This window comes from Oreochromis aureus, linkage group 3 (assembly GCF_013358895.1).
Source record: "Oreochromis aureus strain Israel breed Guangdong linkage group 3, ZZ_aureus, whole genome shotgun sequence".
In the NCBI taxonomy this organism is placed as follows: domain Eukaryota; kingdom Metazoa; phylum Chordata; class Actinopteri; order Cichliformes; family Cichlidae; genus Oreochromis; species Oreochromis aureus.
In genome coordinates this window covers 7,616,553-7,641,319 of record NC_052944.1, presented here as the reverse complement: position 1 = coordinate 7,641,319, position 24,767 = coordinate 7,616,553, and the positions used below count along the sequence as shown (strand labels likewise).

General features: G+C 38.4%; 1 protein-coding gene across 4 annotated transcripts in view; it reads left to right on the top strand.

The window, feature by feature from the left end:
- pde5ab (phosphodiesterase 5A, cGMP-specific, b) overlaps positions 1-24,767 on the top strand; it is a 111,031-nt gene that overhangs the window by 23,856 nt on the left and 62,408 nt on the right. For 2 of the 4 annotated variants that reach the window (XM_031728238.2, XM_039609280.1), the window contains exons 1-3: positions 17,850-18,148; positions 21,592-22,114; positions 22,933-23,106. In XM_031728238.2, coding sequence (XP_031584098.1) covers positions 18,051-18,148; positions 21,592-22,114; positions 22,933-23,106 — 795 coding nt within the window. In that variant the 5' untranslated portion in view covers positions 17,850-18,050. Of the gene's footprint in view, positions 1-17,849; positions 18,149-21,591; positions 22,115-22,932; positions 23,107-24,767 lie in introns of those variants that run through there. The other 2 variants (XM_039609283.1, XM_039609282.1) reach the window with 1 other exon arrangement.

The following is a 24,767-nucleotide window of genomic DNA, read 5'->3' as shown; positions in this document are numbered from 1 at the left end:
AAAACTACAGAGTCCGACATTGTTTTGGCAAAGTTACACACCGATTCAATATTGATTTTAGTGACCTCCGATTGGCGTAACCGGGTGTCATTACTGCCAATGTGAATTATGATTTTACTGAATTTACGTTTACCCTTAGCCAGCAGTTTTAAATTTCCCTCAATGTCTCCTGCTCTGGCCCCTGGAAGACAATTGACTATGGTTGCCGGTGTCTCTAGCTTCACATGTCTGAGAACAGAATCACCAATTACCAGAGTTTGACCCCCAGCGGGTGTGTCACCGAGTGGGGAAAAATGGTTAGACACATGAACAGGTTGGTGGTGTACCTGGGGCTTCTGTTTAGGACTATGCTTCCTCCTCACCGTCACCCAGCCGCCCTCTTTCCCCAGCTGCTTGGGGTCTGCTGGGGAACAGCTAGCGGGGCCTACGCTATCTTCGGCTGCACCAGCTACAGGGGCCTGGCTAGCTACGGGTGAATGAGGGGTGCGAAGCCGAGTCTCCAATTCAGTAATCCTGGCCTCCAGAGCTGCAAATATGCTACATTTGTTACAAGTATCATTACTGCTAAAGGAGGCCGAGGAGTAACTAAACATCTGACACAATGAGCAGGAAAGTGCAGGAGGGACAGGTGAAGAGGCCATGCTGCTAGCGAGTCGGCTACGAGCTAAGCTAAGCTAGCGAAACAGTACAGACACAGTGAGTGAATACTTTGGCTATAAATTAGGTAGTGACAACACAGAAAGTGTGCTTCAGATGAAACACGTGAAGATTATACTATAAAAAAGGAATGTAATTAAAAGTTTTTAATTAAAGTCCTAAGCAGATAAGCTGCTCAAAAAACACCACTGTGTTTGAGCAGGATCAGGAAGTGATACTCTACTGCAGAGAGAGCGAACACCAAGTGACAGCGCCACCTGATAACAGTTGATATCAGTGGATCTCATTGTCCTGAAATGTTCACAATATTAACTTGGAATATTTTTCTTGAGTTTCCCAGAAAGAAACAAAAACATTAACATTTAAAAGGAATGCAGCTGTTGCTTATCAGTTTAAGCAGTTGTTTCACCCTAAACATAACCTACATAACTATTGACCAGGGACCATGATCAGCAGTCTTACCAATCAGGGATAAGTGGAGGCATTTGCATGCACATAATGGAACAAACACCGTGCAGTGTCTGTTTATAGGTTAGTAACCAAACACCATCTAACAACCCTGGAGAATAACACAACGCAGAGATCTACGCACCTATACAAACAGCTTTAATGAGTGTGTTTCCACTCATCAGTGATCTTTTCCATAGGGGGATTTTTTTCCACATACATGTGCACACATGTACTTTAAAGGCAAGTACGACATAAATTATTGAGGAATTTAATTTAAAAACCACTGATGATTCATTCTGATGTGGATCTAATTTTTCCATTTAAACGTTTGCTGTGCTGAAACATTTGCTGTGTTGTGTGATGTGATGTTTTACAGGGACTAAAGTTTAGTCTCAGAGTGTATCGAGACCTAAACATCAATCATCATTTCTCTTAGTTTTCTTTCAAATTGTTCTACTTGTTTCTATTACTGTGCTCCGACAATCACTCATCCAGTCGACTGCAAAATGGGGCCACAAATAAATAAATTAATTAATTAATTAATAATGCCAACATGGACAGCTTTATTCTGTTGATGAAGAGTCTGTGACATCTAGGGTAAATGGACATTGAGTTTAAATTTTTTTCCTATCAACACTCAATTGTTATCTTAACTAGTAATGCACTGATTGCCATGGCATTTGACTCAAAGATCTCTATTCCATCATGATGAAGATGGTGTTATATGTCACTGTCATCATCATCATCATCGGATCCCAATTTCAACTCATCATTAAATTATTACTAATGACCAAGTACTTGCCAAACAGCTAAGGTTATCTTTTCTCTCTCTAAGTGCTATATAAACACATGAAGTATTTTTCTTTTGGCCAAATTCAGCTTACTACAACAATTACATATTGACATCTTTTAGTGGCACACCTCCAGTGTTTGCTCATTGTAACAAACATTGGCTGCTAAGATAATTTATTGGTTTTGTTGCATCAACGTTACCTTCAGAAATAAACTATTATATAACTCATCATATTATCTCCCAATCAGGGCAGCAGATGATACTACAGCCCTCTGTAATTACCTAACAAAATACAAAGTTCAGAATGAGATCACTGGCAAAGAATGCCATAAAATATGAGGGGAAATCTATATAGGCTACATTACCTTGCAAAGTGATAGATGCAGTCCAGATGGGAACATCTACTGTAAGCCTATATCTGCTGAGTTATTGAGGCCAGTATGACTGTGGAAACAGCCATAAATCTGGACAGTTACTGAAATCAGGGCAAGCATCTATTACACAAGGTAGATGAACAGGAAACTGAAAGCACTGCCTGATGTAAGGCAAAAAGCCAAAGTGCTTTTAGGAGACACAGGGGTCAATGCTGGTTCACATATTTGTGTTAAATATGTATCAGTTCTTTTCAAACTACACATTGAAAGCCCTGGAATTCCAAATTGGTCTATTTATGCTTTTTAAGACAGAAAATAATTTCACCAGCCTAAAACTATTCTAACAATATGCCAGAATTATTTGATAACATAGCTATTTGACTTACAAGTATAAAGATTCAAAGGTAAAAGGTTGAGTGCAAGAAGTGTTATTTCGAAAAACAAGTTCCACAAAAAAATGACCAAAATGTTTATTCTCTCTGTTTCACAGTTCCACTCTATTTAAAGGTAATGAAATTACAGAAATCTCAAAAAATCCTTTATATTCCCAACAAGGGAACTTACATCATTACCATTTAAACTTTTTGGTGTGATGCAAACTTCTTTTCAGCTGGGGCTAAGTTTTTTGATTTTTTTTTATCTTTTTTTCTATTGCCTTGTAGGATTTTCATGAACATTCAACATTATTTTTCGGTTTACTTATTTTGCTATTCTATCATAAATCGGCTCAGCTAGTCGGCAGTTAAGTCTCAAGACTGCTCTTTTCTTATAGTAGTAGTTCACACACAGGTTGGAGGTATTGTTTGTGTTGCCTTCTCCCATGAGGAAAAAAGTATAGACCAGAGGGAGTTGCATTGCTCTGCAAAATGGTGTGGTAGTTCTGTAGTTCAAGGCTCAACCATGCCTTTTTTGAACCTTGAAATTGTACATAAAAGAACCATCCTTTCAAATACCTAATAGTCTAGAAAATTCCAGTCTAATGAGCATAAAATCTGCAATTTTTTAGTAATACCCAATTTTAGCCTTTTAGCCTATTGGAAGTTTCTCATGACTAAGGCAGGATTCTTTTGTGGCATTTATTTTTCTAGTCTTGCTAACCATACAAAGCACTTACACTACAAGTCGCACTTTACCTTTTCTTATATGTATTTCTATGTATTTATAATTTCATTCTGTGCACATAAGCACTTTTTCCATGCAGCCAGACTAGCTAATTTAAAATCATCAGTTATTCCAGCATTAATATCTTTGGTCTGTGGAGGGAGCTGAAAATCAACCCACAAAAGCCAAAAAGGCTTTGTCACCAGGAAATTCAAACCCTGAACCACACAGCTGAACCTGATACTTGCTAAGTTTAATCACTTTTAAGCTGTGCTTGAAGCTTTTAGCACTCTGGCCTTTTCACACATTTGGATCTGCCAGTTCTCCAGTTTTCCATGTGCTTTTGGCTGTAGGAAATTGGACTGTCAGATCCTTTGGCTTTCATTGCAGTTTCTTTGCAGATTGAACAGTGTTTTAAGTTCAAGTTTTTTGGCATATTGAAGCTGCATTGTAGTTCATCCCATAGGTGCCATTAAGATGGGTTAAGCTAAGCATGTTACTGAGGTCTAGACAGAATATGTGGTTATTTATTGGGTTTGAACTGTAATTATTAGGATGCCTCAACTTTTTAGCAGTAATTTTCCCAACCACTTAATTAATTCACGGTCACTGGAGGATACACCTTGAATAGGTTGCCAGTCTATTACAGGGCTAACACAGAGAGACAGACAAGCATTCACGACTATGGCTAATTTAAAATCACCAGTTACCTTAATATCTGGGTTAATATGTGACTGTGAGAGAGGCAGAGTATGCAGAGAACCCACATAGAGAAAACATAGAAACTCCACACAGAAGGGCCCTGGCTAGCTGCTGGATTTGAATCAGGAGACTTCTTGCTGTGAGGTGAAACTAATATGACATCTAGTCCAACTAAGCCCCATTGCTGCACTGCAATACAGCAAACAAAAGTGGTATATGGCTCCCAATGTACTCAAAGGTCATCTTATTTACACGTTGTGTCTTGTGAAGTTGCTGCTTAGCTGCTTTGATGATTACAGGAATGCAGTTTCCTGTGTCCTTAGGTGAAGCCTACCCCAGTGACGGTAGTTCAGTTTAGTAATGTAGTCCTCATTTCTAGCACAGGATAGGGAAAGATTATGTGATATTTTCACAGTAATTGTCATTTTTAGCTCTGTGCAATCAAAGGCTTCTCTGTGATTTCTGAGAAAAACAGCTCCATTTGAGCTGGAGGAGAGCAGCTCTCTGTCACTCTGACTCTCTTGTGAGAGTTATTCCTGCTGTCCTCACTCTGTGCTGACACTGTGCAGACACGCATCTGTGTTTTCTCCAACATTTACTGGATGGAGGGAACCCATTAAACACAGCTCTGCTAACAAACAGTCCTGTTTTAAGGATCAGAGGTGATTCTGAAAAAAAAGACTTTTATCTCCTCAAGTGAATATTTTCAAAGCTTGCTGCTCCTGGCAGGACCGACTTGTGTCATTTTATTTTATTTTAGTTGTAAACAAGCTGTAGCCTAAAGTTATACCTTGAATCTAAGATGTGTAAACTTCTGGTTTTCAGCAAAAGTTACTAGATTTGTATCAGTCTACAAAAGACAATGGAATCCCCCCGCAATGACTTAACAATATCCAGTCACTGACAGCGGTTTGAGAGCTGAGTCTTAATCAGGTATGGCCGATTGTCCGGTCAGGTCTTTATTTTTGATGGAAAAGATATGGATAGAATCCACTGACACCAAGAGTACAGTAAGAAAAACACAGGAGAATTATGCCAACCTTTACTTCTGTATACTGTGTATGTGAGCGTACAGTGCCCTTCATTATTTTTGCATAGTTTTGTGTAGTTTTTTGTAGTTTTGCCACAAACACAGTTGATTGTAACTCAAACAAAGAATATTTAGCTGAAGCAATTTTACTAAGAAATACAGCCATTTTATACACATTGCCCCCTTTTCAGAGGTTCAAAATTCATAGAACAATTGGCAAAGAGTTTTATGTTTGCAAGTCAAAATAAAAACAGATATAATATCTGAAGTTGATTCAAGGTGTTGAATGTTTACTCATTACCATAATTTTTATGTAATTTTAAAATAGGCTGAAAACCCCAAATAAACCATAAATCAGAGAGACAACAAAATCTTTAGACGTGGCCTAAAGATGGTGCATTGTTTTAAAAAAATGAATGCACACCAACTCAGCAACAGTCCAGCACACTCTTGCGTCAGCGCTGCTGGACACTGTCAAAGTTTACAATCAGTCCTCATGAATGGAAATACAGAGAGTTTACAACAAAGTGCAAACCACTGATTACGACTAGGACAGATTCGACTTTGCCAGAAAACATCTAAATGAGCCTGCTTAGGAAAAAAATCTTTAGAGAGATCAAACCAAGATCGTATCAGATCATATTAACTGGGAAGAGATAATTATGGAAAAGGAGAGAAACAGCTCATGATCTAAAACATACCATAGTTGAGGTAGCATTATAGCATGGAGATTTATGGCTGCCAGTGGAACTGATAGCTGTAAATAGAACCATGTTTACTGATGATGTGACATCTGATAGAAGTAGCAGAATGAATTGTGATGTCTACAGGGCTGTACTCTGTGCTCAGATTCAGCCAAATGCTGCAAAAGTGATCAGACAGCACTGTTAAATCCAACACTAAATACAGAAAAGAATCACAAACTGGAAATACTGAAGTGGCTGCAATAAAGGTCTTCTAAACATGCAGACATGGGAGGGAATTGGTTTTCAGGATTAAAAATAGTCTAGTTTGTCTCATTCATTTTGAACTGTGAAAATGATATGAAATGTCTGTAATTTCCTAATTTTAATTTTCCTTGATTTTAAGTTAGCTCATTGGATTATACAGAGTCAAGAATAGAAAAAAACTGTCTGAAATTGACCATTTAGGGCAATCTGAAGCCTGAGCTGCTGAACTCACTATTTGGAATTTTGATTGCTTCGAGTTCTGATAGGTTTTTAAAACTAGTTTTTGTCAGTGTGCCGCTCTGTCTGTAGAGAGCTCAACGCATTTTGAATTACTTCTGATAAACCTTTGTAGTGGTGTAGAGTGGGATCATCTTAACAGTCCACTCTAATTTGTCTTATATCCACCAAACTCTTTCTTGAAAATTGACAAAACGTCTAATAACTTGGAAACTATGGTTCTTATTGTGTATTGTTAACAAAACAAAATTCATTTAAAGATTTCAAATATAAACATTTGACCTCTGACCTCTCCTTTTAGGTCACTAGATTGATCCGAAGGTCAAAGTAATAATAATGCAATATAGAACTATTTAAAACTATGTTTCTTACTGCCATTGATGACATTGACAACATATAGACATATATAGAATGAAGATTCTAAATATCACATTACTTTGGACCTCTGATTTCTTCTTCAAGATCCAATAGGGTCAAACTTTCACAAATGTCTTTTAAAACTATGCTTCTACACCCTTTGTTTGCATTGGCAACATTTAGAAAATGATACAGGTGATTACGTTAAAGTTTGTATCTAAATGTCATGTTGCATTTGAGGTGGGTGTAGCTAAGTCATCTACTGACTGGAAGGTTAGTGGTTTGATCCCTGGCTCCCCCAGTCTATGTGCCAAGTATCCTTGTGCAAGATGCTTACGCCAAGTTGCACTCCGATGCATCTGTCAGAGTGTGAATGTTAGTTAGTAAGCACTTAAAAGCATAGAAGAAAGTGCTTGTGTGACTGGGTGAATGTGGCATGTTGTATAAAGCACTTTGAGCAATATATAAGAATCAGTCCATTTGACTTCTGATCTCACTTTTACATTTAACAATATTTCTTTCAAGCTGATCCCAAAATACATTATACAGAATACTGTATAGAGAAAGAAAAGCTTGGTTTGAAATAAAACATTATGCAATAACATGTCCAATTATTTACAAATCAATACCCATTATCCATTACCTATTGCTACATAATGTTTATATACAAAATACATTACTATTCCCTTAAAAGTAAATACTTCCCAGAGAGTGAGCTGTCTTGGCAGAGGTTTGGACTCTCTGAGTGCTTCTTGTTTTTGCGGTTGTTTTTCTATCTGGTTTTAACTAAGCACTTCCAGGATCATTTAAAGAGAATGCCCACAGATGATTATTCTTGAATTTGCACAAGGGCCCCTTCATCACATTAATGATGGGCATTTCTCAATGCAGTCTGACAAACTGGCATTTAAAGAGAGGCCTGTTTCTACAGTCTACCAGATTTTATTTCTTCTTCTTCTTCTTCTTCTTCTTTTTTTTTTTACAATATTCATTCACAGTTCATCACAATGTGTTTCTTTTGTGAGACACAATGATACAGTGGTTAGCATTAGTTAGTTAGTGGATGCTGTTTTTTTGTTTGTTGGTTGGTTTATTTGTTTTAAATTGTATGTATTTATTTTATTTAAGCAGTTAAAAAAACTGAAATTTAATTGTGTGTGTGTGCGTGTGTGTACCTGTTTAGACATCTTTGTGGGGGGATCTAAAATTGGAAGTTGCGGGGACCAACAGCCCTTATGGGGACCAAAATACCCGTCCCCACGTGCTTGAAAGCATTTTTGAGGCTCAAAATGTCGTTTTAGTGTCAGGGTTACAGTTAGTTTATGGTTAGGTTTAGGGATTTATTTTTCATGGTTAGGGTTAGGGTAAGCAGCTAGGGAAAGCATTATGTCAATGAGATGTCCCCAGTAGGATAGCAACACCTGACGTGTGTGTGTGTTTATGCGTGGTACTGTAAATGTTAACTCATAGTTTGCGCTGCTTACAGCAGTGACCTTCTTGTATCCCACAGCAGGCATCTCAGTGCTTGTTTCATGGGGGAGTGACAGTTTAAGTCATCTCAAAGCTTTTCTGCCTGCTCCTGTGGAAAAGAAATAAACTGGAACATTTTGTTGTCCTGAGGCCTTAAAAGGACAATTCCGGTTTATCCAAAATTGGTCTTACTTTTATAGTCATACTCATACAGTTGAATGATACATTATACTCACGAACACGAGCTGGGACTATGGCAGAGAACAAAAAAGTAATTTAAACACAAGCACCCAGATTAGACAGACTGTAAACAAATCCCAGGTCACCCTAACCAAGGGCTTTTAATTCCTAATTCTCTAAGGATTTAAAAGTAACATTGTCAGATGAGGTAGCAAAAAGTCACATGCTTGCTAGATGCATCACCTCAGACAACAGGAAATGAAATATATTTGATTGTTCAGCTTGAATTTGTTTTTTAAAGTTTAACACACTTGAACATGACTATGTTCATTCCATTTAGCTGACAAATGACAGTGTCGGTTTGTCCCAAACTTCAGTTCAGTACAAGACTGTAAGTTCTCTTTGAGACTTCTTTTGGTACATCCTGTGATCCAAACATTACTGTCAGATGTGTATTACCATCATACTGCCACTCCTAAAATGGAAATCCTACATTTTGATATTGCAGCTGTTGTTATGTGTCAGGTTTACTATGCTGTTAGGTTTACGGCAGACACTAGATTTAATTATTACAGGCTGAGTTAACTCTCATTCCACATTTAAACTGGTCTTCTCCCACACAGAACATGTAACTTCTCTGCTCACACTGTTTGGCTCAATCGACTGGTCTCTGTGTAGTCTCACAATGAAAGGAAACACCAGGTCACTAGCTGGTTTTGTCCAGTGAAGTTAATTTAAAGACAACAGCTCTACCCCTTGTTGACAAAAAAGACAAAATGGTAGCATGTTTTATCCTTGTTTCTCTATGGTGGGCCTCTCTGTTGTTTCTCTGCTCTTTACCAGTCAGGGCAAATGACCCTCCCTGAGTTTCATTTTAGAGGTGTCTTCCTGTTAAAAGTGGGGGTTCCACCTTCCCACGGTGGCTAAGTGCTTGCTCTGGTTGATTTTGGTAACATAAAAAGTTTTGAGGAAACTTTTGTTGTCAGTTATACAGACAAATTGCTAAAATTTTATGTAAGTAAATTTGAGTTGATATTGTTTTCCTTTGTAGCTCAAATGCTCTGGGAAAGCATTCTCATGTACTTGATGAACTGAACCAGGCAGGAACAAGTGTCTCTGAGTCTGAGGCTGGACACTTGAATTTGAACCCAATCTCACCACTTGGGTGACATTTTTGAAAGCTCCCTCTGCAGTTATTAAAATGTTGTCTTATATTACTATAAGACAACATTTTCCATTATTACGGCTTTGTTTATGGCCTGCTACAGAGACGTTAACAAATCCATTACAAATTCACAAAATTTGTATCCAGGGGTTGAGTGCCATTGCCCTTCCTTATAATGACAATATTAAACATCTGAGGTCTAAGTGAACATCAGTGATGACCCAAAACCTAACACCGAAACCTAACCCTAAATCTGAGTTTTGGGGCAAATCAAGTGTTCTGATTGCATTTCTTTTCAACTGATTGCTCAGTTGAGGCTTGTTTGTGGTTGCTCTGTTGGGTTGAAATCATGTGATTCATCTGACTGAAGAATATCCCATTTCTTTCCCTGTAGAAATCCTTTGGTTACTTTCTTTAGTTGCTTTGGATCGTTATCCACTTGCACTATGAAGCACTGTGTGATCAGTTTTGCAGCCACTTGTATAGCTCTACAGACTCCTCGGTTAATCCTGCTTCTTCTGTCAGCTCTCACATTAATAAACATTAGTGACGTAGTTCCACTGGCAGCCATACATCATTCTGGTATGAGTTATTTATTTTTCAGAATCCTGCAGGCTCTTTGAGATGTTATATTAATTTAATATGGCCTTCCTGTTCTTTAGCGTAACCAGTGGTTTATTTTTCTTAACCATGGCAATGATTCTGTCATCACGCACTTTTTTTTGTCCTTTCAGACCTTTTGGTGTTGGTGAGTGTGCCAGTTCATTAAATCTTTCTAAGAATATACCAGATTGTTGGTCTGACCACTCTTAAAATTTTTGTTATCTCTGATAGGTTTATTTGTTTTTTTGGGGGGGGGGGGGTTTCAGCCTAGTAACAGACTCCCTCACATGCACTTAACTCTCAGTGAAAAGCTATAAAAACATGTTAACATTATAGATCAACTTCAGATGCTGCTGTATCTCTGCTTCATTTTTCATGGAAGAAAAAGGAGAGTAAGAAAGTAACCTAAAGATTTCTAAAGGCAACAAAACAGCATATTCTTTAGTCAGATAATTGACATGATTACAACCAAACGGAGCACCCACAAAGAAGCGGCAACTGAGCAATCAGGGAAAAATAAAGCAACTGACTGAAACGGCTTTTCAGTCAGTTGTCCAGTTACTTTTGAATCTCTAAAAATGTTTTGCTAAACAATTAATGTAATACTTTTGTTAAACCCCTTGAACTAAAGCTGAAAGTCTGCACTTCAGTCATATCTTGATTGCTTGATTTAAAATCCACTGTACAGAGGTAGAACTATTAAAACTGTCTTCAGCCAACTAAGTAGGGACCTACCTATTATTTTTCAAAATGAATAACAAAAAATGTGAATGGATGAAAATTCTGTGATTGTTCTGCCATACCAATAACTTATTATATGTAACATATTCCAAATAAACTGGTTTTCATTAAAAAAAAAGCTTGTATGACTAAATCTTTAGTGCCTTGTGATTTTATGTTTTAGCAGCTCTTCTCTCCATGAAAGTACATTACAGGGATACACTGAACAATGATTGTGAAAAATAATATTTTTCTTTTATTCTAGCATTCAAATGTGGATACTCTCACTACACTACACACACACACACACACACACACACACACACACACACACACGCGCACGCAACACATACACACACACACACGCGCACACACACACACACACACACACACACACACACACACACACACACACACACATACACACACACAGCCTTTCAATTATGTCAGTTCTGATCTGACCTGAGGGGATAGACAAAGAGAAAGAGGAGTCGGGTGGGGGTGAGGTGACTTCAAACATTCCACATTAATGGTCACACACATACAGTCTGGTCCAATATATTTGGACACTGACGCAAGTTTTTTTTTTTTTTTTTTTTTACCAGTTTACTGAAAAATATTCCAATGATAGTTATATAATGGGCATGAGCATAATGTGTAGACTCTTAGTTTTTATTTGAGGGCATCCACATTCAAATTGGGTGAAGGATTTGGGAGTTTCAGCTCTTTAGTTTGTGCCACCGTCTTTTTAAAGGGGCAAAAAGTAACTGAAGAAGTGACTCAAAGGCTATTTCATTGGCAGGTGTGGGTATTTCCTTTGTCATGTTATTATCAATTACAGTAAGCAGATAAAAGGCTGGAGTTGATTTGATGTGTGGTGCTTGCATTTGGAAGATTTTGCTTTGAACAGACAACATGCGGTCAAAGGAGCTCTTCATGCAGGTGAAACAAGCCATCCTTAAGCTGCAAAAAAAGAAAAAAAAACCATCAGAGAAACTGCTACAATATTAAGAGTGGCAAAATCTCAAGTCTGGTACATCCTGAGAAAGAAAGAAAGCACTGTTGAACTTAGCAACACAAAATGACCTGGACTTACATGGAAGACAATTGTGGTGGATGATCGCAGAATTATTTCCATGGTGAAGAGAAATCCCTTCACAACACCTAACCAAGTGAGCAACACACCAGGAGATCCAAGTCTACCATAAAGAGAAGAAAATTGAAGTAATACAGAGCATTCACTCTAAGGCCCAAATCACTCATAAACCTCAACAATACAAAGGCTAGATTGAACTTTGCTAGATTGAACAAAAAAACAAACAAAAAACAAACAAACAAAAAACAAAACATCTAAAGGAGCCAGCACAGCTCTGGAAAAACATTGTTTGGACAGATAAAACCAAGATCAACCTCTGCCAGAATAATAGCAAGAAAAGAATATGGAGAAGGTGTGGAACAGGTCATGAGCCAAAGCATAGCACATCCTCTGAAAACATAGCACAGGCAGTGTGTTGGCTTGGGTGTGCATGGCTGCCAGTGGCACTGGAACACTAGTGTTTATTGATGATGTGATACAGGACAGAAGCATTCGAGTCTGAGCCTTCAGAGACATACTGTCGGCTCAAATGCAATCAAATTTATTTATGTATTATCAAATACTGAATAGAGATATAAATAAGAAAAAAGAAGCTTGTATCTGCTGGTATCCCTTCTTTCTAAACATTTGACTGACCAGAGGTTATATTGTCTCTGATTGGTTGGGTGTGCTGTGCAGTTGGTGGGAGGTTGAAAGGGGGTTGAGATGGATTTCCCCTAGATGAACAACCACCATCTGCTGGTAAGATGACACCACCAATGGGGGGCAAGTGTCCAGCTGGGAGGGACACGAGAGACCAGAGCAGCAAGAGCAGACACAGACACTGAAAGCCATTAGATTTTATCAATAAAATCTGGAGCTCCTCCAGGCATGTGATTTGCTATAATAATTGAAAAGCTAATTACTGGGAGAGTTGATTGTGTGTAGTACAACTTTGAATTAGTAGTTTTATTACAATACACAGGTTAAGAAAGGTCAGGGCAGATAAACAATGCATACTTTGAGACAAAACTTGAGGAATTTCTGTATTTTCTTACATTCACACCAGTTTTAACTGATAGAGATTATCACTTTTAAACAAAATACTGAAAAATCTTGGTGACTGTTTATTCCTTAGAGATGATGCATTGATATAATTCATGATAATTTAGTATAAAAACTCTTTGGTGCTTGTTTCTCAGCCTTTTATGCATTAGGATTATATTACACTCATGCATGCGTATTCACTGTAACTTGTTATAATGCTAATTAGCAAGTACACTGCTTTTTGCCATTGTTCCATATTTCAACATCTGTGACTTAAGAATCTGTCTGTAGCTTATAGTTGTGAAGTGTCTTGTAATTTCACACTGTCAGTGTACTGTATAAGTTTTCAGTCTTTGAACAAGCTGAGGTCTAAAGTCACCAAGTTTTAAAACATTTTTTTAGAATCATCTTCCAAGTGCTGGCAATCAGGGGAAAAAAAACAAAGGGTGAAAGGTTCTGAGCTAAGTTTATAGTTATCACTGATGATTACTTAAAACTCAAAAGGTTAAACAAATCGTTAAATATTTTCTCCAAAAATATGCAAGGATGAGTGGAAGCCTTTGTGTGGACATCTGTACTCTGATCAAACTAACCAATGCTGCAATCACATAAGGGAAAATTACTTGGAAACCACAGTGGAAGCAAAATTATTGGGAGCTTGACCTTTGAGATGTTTACTTTGAAGACAGACCAGGCCTATGACCACTCTCAGTTAGTTGCTGTCTTCAAAGAACTTTGGTGTGTCAGATAGCAAGAATAAAAATCAGTCTGCCATCAGTTTGTAATTGAATGGGGTCAAGGTGGAGATTGCATTGCAATTAAATTATATTTAACTATGAAAAATTGGCAAAAAATGCAAATCTACACAGAAATTCACATTAGCACCTTAAATTCAGATTCCAACCAGAATCTTATACATTGAAATTGAGTTACTCCTAGAAAAATGTTGACATAGTTGTGTAATTAACAGCAACATGATAAAAACACTTGCATTTATTTAATCATAGCAAACCCAATTGAGTAGAGTCCCCTTCTGCAAAGGGACACGTCACAGATAAATGCAGACTCACATGCAGTGACTTAGATTTGGACTTTTTGTATTTAATCACACACTGGGGAAATTCACTTCATACAGCAGCTGAAGAAGCAGGAAGAAAAAGTTAATTAAATATATACAGGAAAAAAAGAATAAACAGAAAAAATAGATAACTAATATAATAGTGTACAAAAAAGCCAAAACCAAAACTATGTAAAAGTGAATATATACAGTAAAATACATCAAGACTTTTCTTTTAATATGTACATAAGGTCCAGTGGGTGTGATAATAATACACCTGTATTTTTAAACATTGCAGTGTATTGGCAGTTGGCAGTCCTTTCAAGTTGGGTGGCAGTTGTGTGGAGAAGCCCTCAACCCAGACGACCAGATGGATGCCACAACTACTTGCAACCATTTGCAAAAAGCAGGGGAAAAAATCAGTACGACCACTGACCACTGATATTACTTTTGTGTGCTAAACATATACAATCATGCCTGAAAAATGCACAGGAGAGACAAAGAGACAGACTTAAATGCCAGTCAGTAAAAATAAGTTTTATGGGTAGACTCAGTGGAGGGAACAGATTTGACTCTTCTATGAATTTAAACCTTGAGCAAGGGATAGTCAGAAGCACCCAGTCAGCTGACTGGAGAGACCTGGAACCAAACCATGAAGGGGCAAACAGGAAGATCTTGAAATTGATTCTGAACCTCACTGGCAGCCATTGGGGAAAAACTAAAAGAGGTGAGATATGATCTCTTTGTTGAGTGCCTGTAAGGAGCTAGCACCCGTATTTTGGACAAGATAAAGATGAGAAGGAGAAGACTGACTGAGTCTGGTGTAAAGTGCGGTAGTCCAAGTAGGAGGAAATGAGAACATTAATGACAATTTCGCGACAACAAGATTGCAGTCCTGTTTTTACTCTAGTGTGACTGATTCTTTACTCACTGGCATATGCATTCTACTAAATAGTGGAATCCTGCAACATAGGTAGAGAGCTAAACACGAGTGAGATTATTGTACAAGAAGAGGCAATAGCTTTGATTGATGGGTCCCATCAAAGCTCTGGATTTTGTGTAGACTTTGCTGTCTTTAAAGCTACTTTTTTATGGATTCCCTTTTTGAAATTTGTAGTTCTGCAGTGTTTAGGTTGAAAAAAAAATCCCTCTACGTTACATGTACACAACAAATTTAGGTCTCAGTTTAAGGCCCTAAAAATAGGCCAGCATCTATCGTAAAGACTTGTGCTATAATGTTTAACATTGCTTCCTTCATTTACAGAATGTTCCCAAATATTCACATAACCTTCTGTCAAAACTGTGTAAACACTGTCAAGAAATCATTTCTAATGTTTCCCTGAAACACCTTCACAGGCAAGCATTTAAGGTTCCTGTGTTGCAAAAAAGAAAGAAAGAAAGAAAATTCCCCCAAAACAGAAAACAGTTCTGCTACTGTATCCCTGTCTCTTTAAAAATATCTTCTTGGCAATGGGAGCAATGTCATTTTTAACCATATGGAACATTCTTTTAGTCTTCCCAGTACATTTCTCCATCAATTGTTAATGTTTATGTGCAATTGTGAGAGATAAAACACACCTACAGTCAGTTATCCTCAGTACTAAATGTTTTGAGGATTACATTCTGACCTAAAAATATGCAAATTGAAGACAATCAACAATTCTGCAACAGAACAAAAAATGTTATGCTGTTAGCAAGTACACTGCTTTTTGCCAGTGAATGCAAATGTGCACTAATTAATAGATACAAAAGCTTGCTAGTAAGTCCTCAATGCTAACCAGTTTTATTCAACTGGCATAACCTGAGGCAATTTTGGACTTTGCACAACTTCCTTTCTCCTCAGCATGAGTTACCAGAAAGAAGCAAGCTGTAAGATCTTTGAATGTATGGGAATGGTGTTTTTTGTTCAGAATATGGTCTTACTGAGATCTAGTCAGAATAATGTGGTAGATGTGGTGAGCATGATCTGACTTTTGACTAGTGGACTGGAATTCTAGTTTGCTTTGGGACCATTTTTAGGCTTTGGCTTCATTTTCCTATTTCTGTTTGTTTAGTTTGAATCACAAAAAGTACTTGGTTAGAGTTAGAAAAAGATTAAAACACATTTTTTTACAATGTGAACCACAAATGCTAAGCCAAATTTGACATACATTACTGCTTCTTTCTGCTACCTTTTGACTGGGGTCATTTTTTAGTGATGACAGTTATGGTCTGTGTGGAAAATTCAGTACTTATATAATCTTTAGGATGGCACGACACAGATTTTTTTAGTATGTTTGAAATACGGCTGGGCGATATGAGGAAAATCTAATATTAACATATTTTTTGGGCTATAACACAATATACAATATATATCAGAATATGTTTAAATAACCTCCAAAAACAAATGTAATTTAAACCATATGGTGCCTGAAATTGCACTGGTATACTCATTCAAATCGACCATTCAATATTTTTTTCTACTTTTTAATACAAAAAAATCTGAATGAATTGAAATTTTTTTTATTTTAACTATTTTAACCATCAGATGCACAAAGTGTTGCCATGGCCACTCAATGGTTACCATAAAGCTGTTTTAACCATGGTACGTGGCAAAACCCGCCTTACCCCTAGCCCTAGTTTGAAACTAGTATCTTATAGTTTTGCTTTTGAGACAAGTACTTTTTTCACAGCACTGACGTACATATCACACACTGCAGTGTCTACAGTAAACACTGACGGACAGGGATCTGACATCAAATGTTTTAACATTTGGTAATTATTACTTGGGTTCTCTTAAACAAAGAATGTTCAATAAATGCACACCTTTCTTCCTTTCTAGTGTGAAAGGTGGAGCCAATGCAAAAAAAGCTTTAAACCTAATAGCCAGTGAAGGATGCCACATCTGGTGTCAACAAGCTGGTTGTATGCAAGTTTATGGGAAAATAGCCCTTTGGCTCCCTTATCTATGACCTCAATAAACACATTCCTTATGACTTTATGATCTCGGTCACAAGCTCACAAGTCTTACTGAATACAACATGGAGTTTATTTTGGAAATAGTGTCAAAGAGAAGGATAAACAAGATTAGACTTTACCCATGTGATTGAAACACAACTGAATATTAAGAGCCAGACAGTGTGTTCTACATCCACATTCAAAACACCACGAATATGGGACCCGTACTAACCAGAGGCTGATGCCCATTGTTACAGTACAGATATAATATGTAGTCTCAAATAAGGCTGGGCTACTTTGGTAATGTGTCCCCAGCTTGAAACAATCTAGGGAAGTAGCAAGAATACACTAACTAGTTAATAAAAGACAACGATTTATCTATGCAGAAGTATGTGGAACAATGGTCCACACGATGAGTTTAAACTGCATAATATGCTATTTTAGATGCAGAGTTAGTCTGATTGGCTGACCCATGGAAGCAAACATATAAACATCTAATGGCAAACATCAGTGATTGATGTTGTCCATTGTTTTTGAAAACAAAGCAGAATATTTCAGCAATACAAATCAAAGCCGTGTAGCAGTAGGTTTCATTTGTTATTTAATTATTTAAATTATCATTAGACTTTTATATATATAGACCAATTATTGTCGTGTTTACCGTCCTCCAATTTAAAATGGCCTTAAGTATTATTAATATTATATCTAATAATAGATAATAATAATAATAGTAATAATAATAATAGATAATAGTTAGTAGAAATAACTTTGTCAGGCTATAGTCTAACAATGTGGTTTCTACATAAAACAAACAAACAAACAAAACCAAACGAAACTAAACTGTAACATCTCTCATACTTGGGTTTTTCGATTGCTACCCCCTCTCTCCTTACTCCCTCGCTCACTCGTTCTCTCTCTCCAGTTTACTCAGAGTCGCTTGACCAACTAGGAAGCGCGCAGTCACCGCTTTGATCCGCGCGCACCAACCTACCAACCGGCTAGCGAGGAGCTCTCTCTTGGATCCCCCTCTTTCTCTCCCCGCCTTGCTCCCTCTTTATTCCTCCACATATATTCGGTACCGGGTATTCCGAGGATAAATGTAATCGGAGCTCACAGTGGGGAGACGCTATTGTCGCTTTTCCCCCATGGAGGACTGTTGTTCCCCGGAAAACGAGAGGATGGAAGCGTGGCTGGACGACCACTTGGAGTTCACCCATTCCTACTTTGTCAGAAAGGCGTCAAGGTAAAAATAAGAACAAAAATTTTAAAAAATAGTTTAGAGGTCAGTGTACGTTCAGCCGGGTATATGTGACTTTCCAGGGCTTTTCTCTGCAAACAAACTCTTTTATGTGCAGCCGCGCAGGCAATCAGATTCCCTTTGTTAGTTCTGACTGTTTCCATTGTAGGTGTCACTTTACCTCGCTGTTTATTCAGGAAGACTGTAAAAACTGCGCTGATCGTATCTTGACAGCAGTCATCGTCTCCAGTGGAGGTGAGCCTGCTCAGGTGCGCTACCTGCAGTGTTTTGGATGTCACACAGCTGCTGTGCTGTGGCGAGCTCCTTTCAGTGCACGACTTTATTTCGTTTCACCATCCACTTCACACTCGCTAACACCTCTGAGAGTTGGACTGAGCCCTTCAATCATTAACTTTTACAGCTGCCAGTGATTCTGTTTAATTCTCATGGCTTGCTGTTCAATTGGTCCTTAGTGATAATTACACTTGCCTTCCATATAAAAGAAAGCACTTCATTTCGGTTGTAGCCTTCTGTTTTTGAACCTCAGAGAGTGTGGTTTGGAGCAAATTAGCCTTTCAATTTGTTCGGCAAACGCAGAATCCAAAGCAGTCTTTCTGGAACTGTAGCGGCTGTGTAAGACTTTTTTTTACAGCACGCATACCTGGGAATTTCATCAGTTTGGCTGCACTTCATCAGGGCACTTTATGTCTGTGTTTGCTTTAGTGACAAACCCCTTCAGACCTATTTATTCACTTAAACCACCAAGGTAACATATACTCAGTTTCTTTTTCATCCGTCACCAAATCCCAAGTCCATCATGAAATATTTTCCATTGTCAGAGGAGATTTTTTTCTCTCCCTTGTGCTGTTTTTGACACATTATGAAAGCAAAAAATTTGATTGGCTCAGAGCAAGAGGTTTGCACACATCAGCCATTCTGCCGTTCTGGTTGAGAGGCATTTCTTAGAGAGGTATTGATTCAGCCACACATCCCCTGGATACATTAGGGTCAGCCCTGTGGGGAGTCAGGCAGCTCAATGGGAGATGGAGGAGGAGGAAGAGGACCTCTGAGAAACTGCACATAACGAGCAGTTTGTCTCCTACGAAGTTTTACTTGCTTGGATATGCCCAAGATACCACGGACAATTTCACAGGCAGCACTTTTTATCATCTTCTCAAGGTTCTGACCTTCCATTCAGGTGAACAGAGCTTTGGTGACAGGCATAGAAACAGAATGAGTCACATGACCTTCAGCGTGTTTGAAAACTGGACCCGAAGTGGAGTGCATGCTCGAAATGTGTGTGGGTTGATTAGACAATGTGTTGGGTGATTAGAGAGATTCTCCATAATCACATTCAATTTAATGTTTCTGTTTACACACTAGCATACACTCTGTCTAATACACACACTCATATTTGATTTGTTCCAGTAAATGTCATCATTAGAGGCATCCAGTGGTTATCTCACACACAAACACACATAAACACATAGCCTTGATAAAAGTATTCTGGCTACCTTTATTGCTGCATTTATATTCATTCAATTTAAATCGTTATCACTGTTTACTGTTATTTAATATCTTATAATAATTTCATCTTGTAAGCCTGTAAAGAGCACTCTGCTTGCTCAACATTTCATCTCTTTCCCACTCTCACTTGTACATTTATTTCTAAATCTTTTTGCAAGCTTTCTCTTGTTAAATTTAAAGGCTAACTCTGAATACTCTCAAGTATTTGAGATGTGATCACTCAAATGAATTTTGAAGGTGGTCTGGCTGTATATGAACACAATTTCAGCTGTGTGTGTCCTGAACCACAGTGAGGGACATCCTGCTTTTATGACTAAAAGCAGGCTGTTTGTGGCTGCATAAAGTTCTTTTGCATAAAGTTTCTGGTTAATTTTATAATAAAAAATATTGCTGGTTGTATAACTTACTGTATGCTGTTTGTTAGTGGACTTGGAGATAATTGCCTGGTCAGCGTGGGTAGTCTTCTCAGATATATAGGCTCAGATGGAGTTTTGCAAAACTAGACCCATGCAGGACTCTGGAATTCAGTGTTTTATCATTGCATTTAAACATCTGTAAACTCCTGACACTTTTATGTCGAGGTGTCTGCTGATACTGAGTTGATGTTGACGTGTGATGTAGTAAATGCAGAGAATAGAATAGAATTGAGCAGTCATTTAGACCCAGTCCAGCTTTCTTGAGTCCGGATTAGTCTGCATCCCTAGAAGTAGAATTAACAACCAACAGCTTGTTTCCCCAGCAAATTATTTACTCTTTTCCGTCTCACATGCTCTCATGAATGTTGGTCAGCAAAACTTCCATTCTCCCTAAAGGATAGCATCGGTTTCAGACTTAAAATGCAAGAAGGAATAAGAAGGAATAGTTTTCATGAGTTATTACATTGAATGAAAAGCAGCTGAAGACTAATGTTTGTTTGTAAATAATCAACAATTCTTTTCTAAATTGATATAAATAGCTGTGCAACTTTGGTCATTTTTGCACTGTTTGCATTCATTTGAGTTGGATTTTAGTTAGTTGGTGTAAACAGGTTTTATGGAACCTCTGTAATTTATCTTCACTCAATGCTGATTCTGTTCTTTTGGTGTGGAAGCTCTGTGATCCTCATCTCAACTATGTCCTTTTGAAGTTGAAGCCTGTGAGCTTTGATTAGGTGAAAAGAAGAGATTTTTATTGGATTAAAGTGTGTATAATGTGATCATCTGGTTAAATTTTAATATTCTTCTTCTTCCCACGCTACACAGGCGTTTAAATCATTTCATGATGGAAAACATTTCCAATTCAACCTGTAATGAGATGCCTAACAAATGATCTGAATTTGTATCGTTCTCCATTTTTATTCTAATTGCAGAATAAATTTCGGCAAACTGCTTTTGATTAATGTCTGTATTTGTTTTGATGCAGAAGCAGACAAGAATTCGTGCAGGAGTTTGGCTTTGATTAGCAACACAGCACTAATCACAGTTTACCTGTCAATCAATTTGCATTGTGCATTTACTTAAAAAGGCTTCATATATAATATAGGATAGCTGCAGGTAGTCGAACCCTGTGAGCCAAAACAGTATGTCTACTCACAGTTGAAGCAAATTAGACTGATTACCTCCTAACAACAGGTCTAACAATGGAGCATATTAAGGTTTGGGATATATGTGTGGGCAAGTGAGACAGTTCTTCTGGTCAATATGTGTACGAGATGTGGAAGAAATGTCCATGTGAAAAAGATCTGAGTGACATGGGCGGACGAATAGGTTAAAGCATCTCTGAACTTGCTGTTTTGGTGCCAGATAATGCAAAGCAACTTCAAACGTATTGTGCAGACAAGGCTTATTTGGTCTAAAGCTGTTTTGGTATCATGCCAAGTACCAACAGCCTTTTAGGTGTGGGTGGCGTTTGACTGACTGACATTTTCTTTTTAATTTTGACAGGGAGATGGTGAATGCCTGGTTTGCTGAACGCATCCATTCCTTTCAGCCATCTGTGTCCAAAGAAAATCCTTCACAGCAGCGAGCCCACCAGTCCACCACTGACCTTGGCCCACCCTGTGCCTCCACCATCCTCCCACCTACCCTCAGCCACTTGGACAACCGCTGTCCATCCCCAGCTACAGTCCCCAGCCCGGCCCCTGGTACACCAACTCGCAAAATCTCAGCGTCAGAGTTTGACCGCCCACTCAGACCCATTGTGGTTAAAGACTCAGAGGGCTCTCTGACATTTTTGAGTGACGCTGACCGTGAAATTGTCCCTGTCAGGGGCTTGGTGATGGGTGAGGGTGGTATTGGTGGGGGAGGTGGGAATGGAGGTGGTGGTGGCCTTGAGGGTGACCGCTGTGCCAGGCTGCTGGAGCTGGTGAAGGATGTGTCGAGTCATCTGGATGTGACAGCGCTCTGCCATAAGATCTTCCTCCACATCAATGAGCTAATTGCTGCAGACCGCTACTCACTGTTTCTGGTACGTCAGGAAAGAAAGCTACAGTTGTAACTAATTTAACTGTTGCTCTGCCATCACCCAGAGCCCAAAACGAAGATACGCTTCTTTATATGCTCACTAGTACATTACAAGAGGTGTATTACATTGCCACCCTCGTTTTATTTAACAGTTTATGTAGAACAATGTAAATCTCCTGTCACTAAAAAGAGGTGCTCCCTAACAAAAAGTTACATATATGTATGAATGTTATTGTAAGTTTATCATAGTGGTAAGCTTAAAGCAGTTGTTACACAATGTAAAAATTTGCTTCTGAGCAGTGTTTTGCAGACTTGGATGGAGCTTTAATACAAGTATCAGGTGCTTCTGTTGCAAGCTAGAAGTGATTACCATGCTTAGCTAAGTTAATTACCCTCTGGCTCTAGCTCTGCACGCAATTGTTGTTCTTGTCTCATCTTGGAAAGAAAGGAAGTGTCTATAGCGCATGGTCATCTGGTAAAAACAAGAACCGGCTGTGGTTTATTTCATATTTCACAACAGTTACAATTATTGTGAGGCTATCTTATCATTGTGGCAAAAAAAGACAGTGTAGCAATATTACTTTGCTATAAATGCAATGTTGTAAATGCTATAGCTTCCTCTATAGCATTTTTTATGATTTAGTCTTTTGGAATAAAAAGTTAAACTCTAAATATAAGATGCTAACAGTCACCAAAACTGGAACATGCAAAAAATACATAATTATTTGTGTTTTTATCATACGTACAATATTGGCTTATAATTTCTATTTCAGTCATTAGTTTTATTTCAGTTGTGTTGCTAATTTTTGTTTATTGTCTCAGGTGGGTGAGGATAGCTCCAACAGGAAGTTCTTGGTCAGCCGGCTGTTTGATGTGGCAGAAGGAACCACTCTGGAAGAATCTTCCAGTAACTCCATCCGACTGGAATGGAACAAAGGGATTGTGGGACATGTAGCTGCTACGGGACAACCACTCAATATCAAGAATGCTTACGAGGTGAGCACTTTTAAGTGTTCTTTAAAAAACAGAGATCTAAAAAACAGAGTAGTAGGCCTTAACCTCCTAAGACCCGAACTCTTCCACAACATGCATTTTTAATTTCTCTTTGATATTTGGCCATATTGGGGCCCGATGAATGTAAAAACAAAGAATTTCCCGATTTTTTTTTTTTTTTTACCTTATTTTTGTTTTTAAGAAAAATGAGAGCCACATGAGGATATTTGTTTAAAATTTTGATAGAACAGTAGCAGTATAATGTCCTCGTAAGTGGATATCAGGCCCATGTAGAGCAAAATTGAGTATTTTGGTCAAAATAACCAAAAATGTGATGTCCACATATGTGGACGGCAGGTCCTAGGAGGTTAAAGGAAATGTTCTATCATGGTTTAAATCATATTTCTCTGAGAGGTCGTTCTCTGTCATGATGGGAAAATATTCCTCTTCTTCTGCCCCTTTTTGCTGTGGTGTGCCCCAGGGCTCGGTATTGGGTCCTGTGTTGTTTTCTCTGTACATGCTGCCCTTGGGCTCCATCTTTGAAAAACATAATGTCTCTTTTCACTGCTATGCTGATGATATTCAAATGTACCTCCACCTGACTGGGGATGTTTCATCTTCACTACATCCTCTGTTTGATTGTCTGGGGGATGTTAAAGACTGGTTATCACGTAACTTTCTTACTTTAAATGAAAAGAAGACAGAAATTATCGTTTTTGATAGAAATATCCCTCTGTTTAAAGCTATAAAATAATTCGCATTTTCATGAAGGAAATAAGTATTTGATCCCTTCGCAAAAAGTGCTTTAGTATTCTGTGGCAACCACAGAGGTCACAGACATGTCTTGTAGTTGGCTACAAATTTTGCACACGTCTCAAGGAGGATTTTGTCACACTCCTCTTTGCAGATCCTCTCCTTGTCATTATTGTTTTGTGGATGATGTTTAGCAACTCGAACCTTCAGCTCATTGCTCCCATTGCTCCCTACACAGAAAATCTGTGTAGGGAGCAATGGGATTAAGGTCTGGAAACTTACTAGGCCACTCCAAGACCTTAATATGCTTCTTCTTGAGCCAATCATTTGTTGCTTTGGCTGTTTGTTTTGGATCATTGTCATGCTGGAATACCCACCCAGACCCATTTTCGATACCCTGGTCGAGGGAAGGATGTTCTCACTCAAGATCATGGAATCATAGGCAACATTCCTCCTCCACCAAACACGGGTTGAGTTGATGCCAAATAGCTTGATTTTGGTCTCATCTGACCACAACACTTTTCACCCATATCTCCTATGAATCATTAAGATGTTCAATGGGAAATCTCGAACAGGTGTGTACATGGGCTTTCTTGAGCAGGGGGACCTTGCTGGCACTGCAGGATTTCAGTCCTTCAAGGTATAGTGTGTTACCAACTGTTTTCTTGGTAACTAGCGACTTGGTCCCGCCCGCTTTGAGATCATCAACAAGTTCAAGTAGTTCTGGGCTGGTTCCACACCATTCTTATTGTCATTGAAACTCCACGGGTTGAGATCTTGCGTGGAGCTCCGGACCGAGGCAGTTATTTTATGGTTCTTCCATTTGTGAATATTCACGCCAGCTGATGTCACCTTCTCACCCAGCTGTTTGGCAATGGTCTTGTAGCCCATTCCAGCCTTATGTAGGTCCA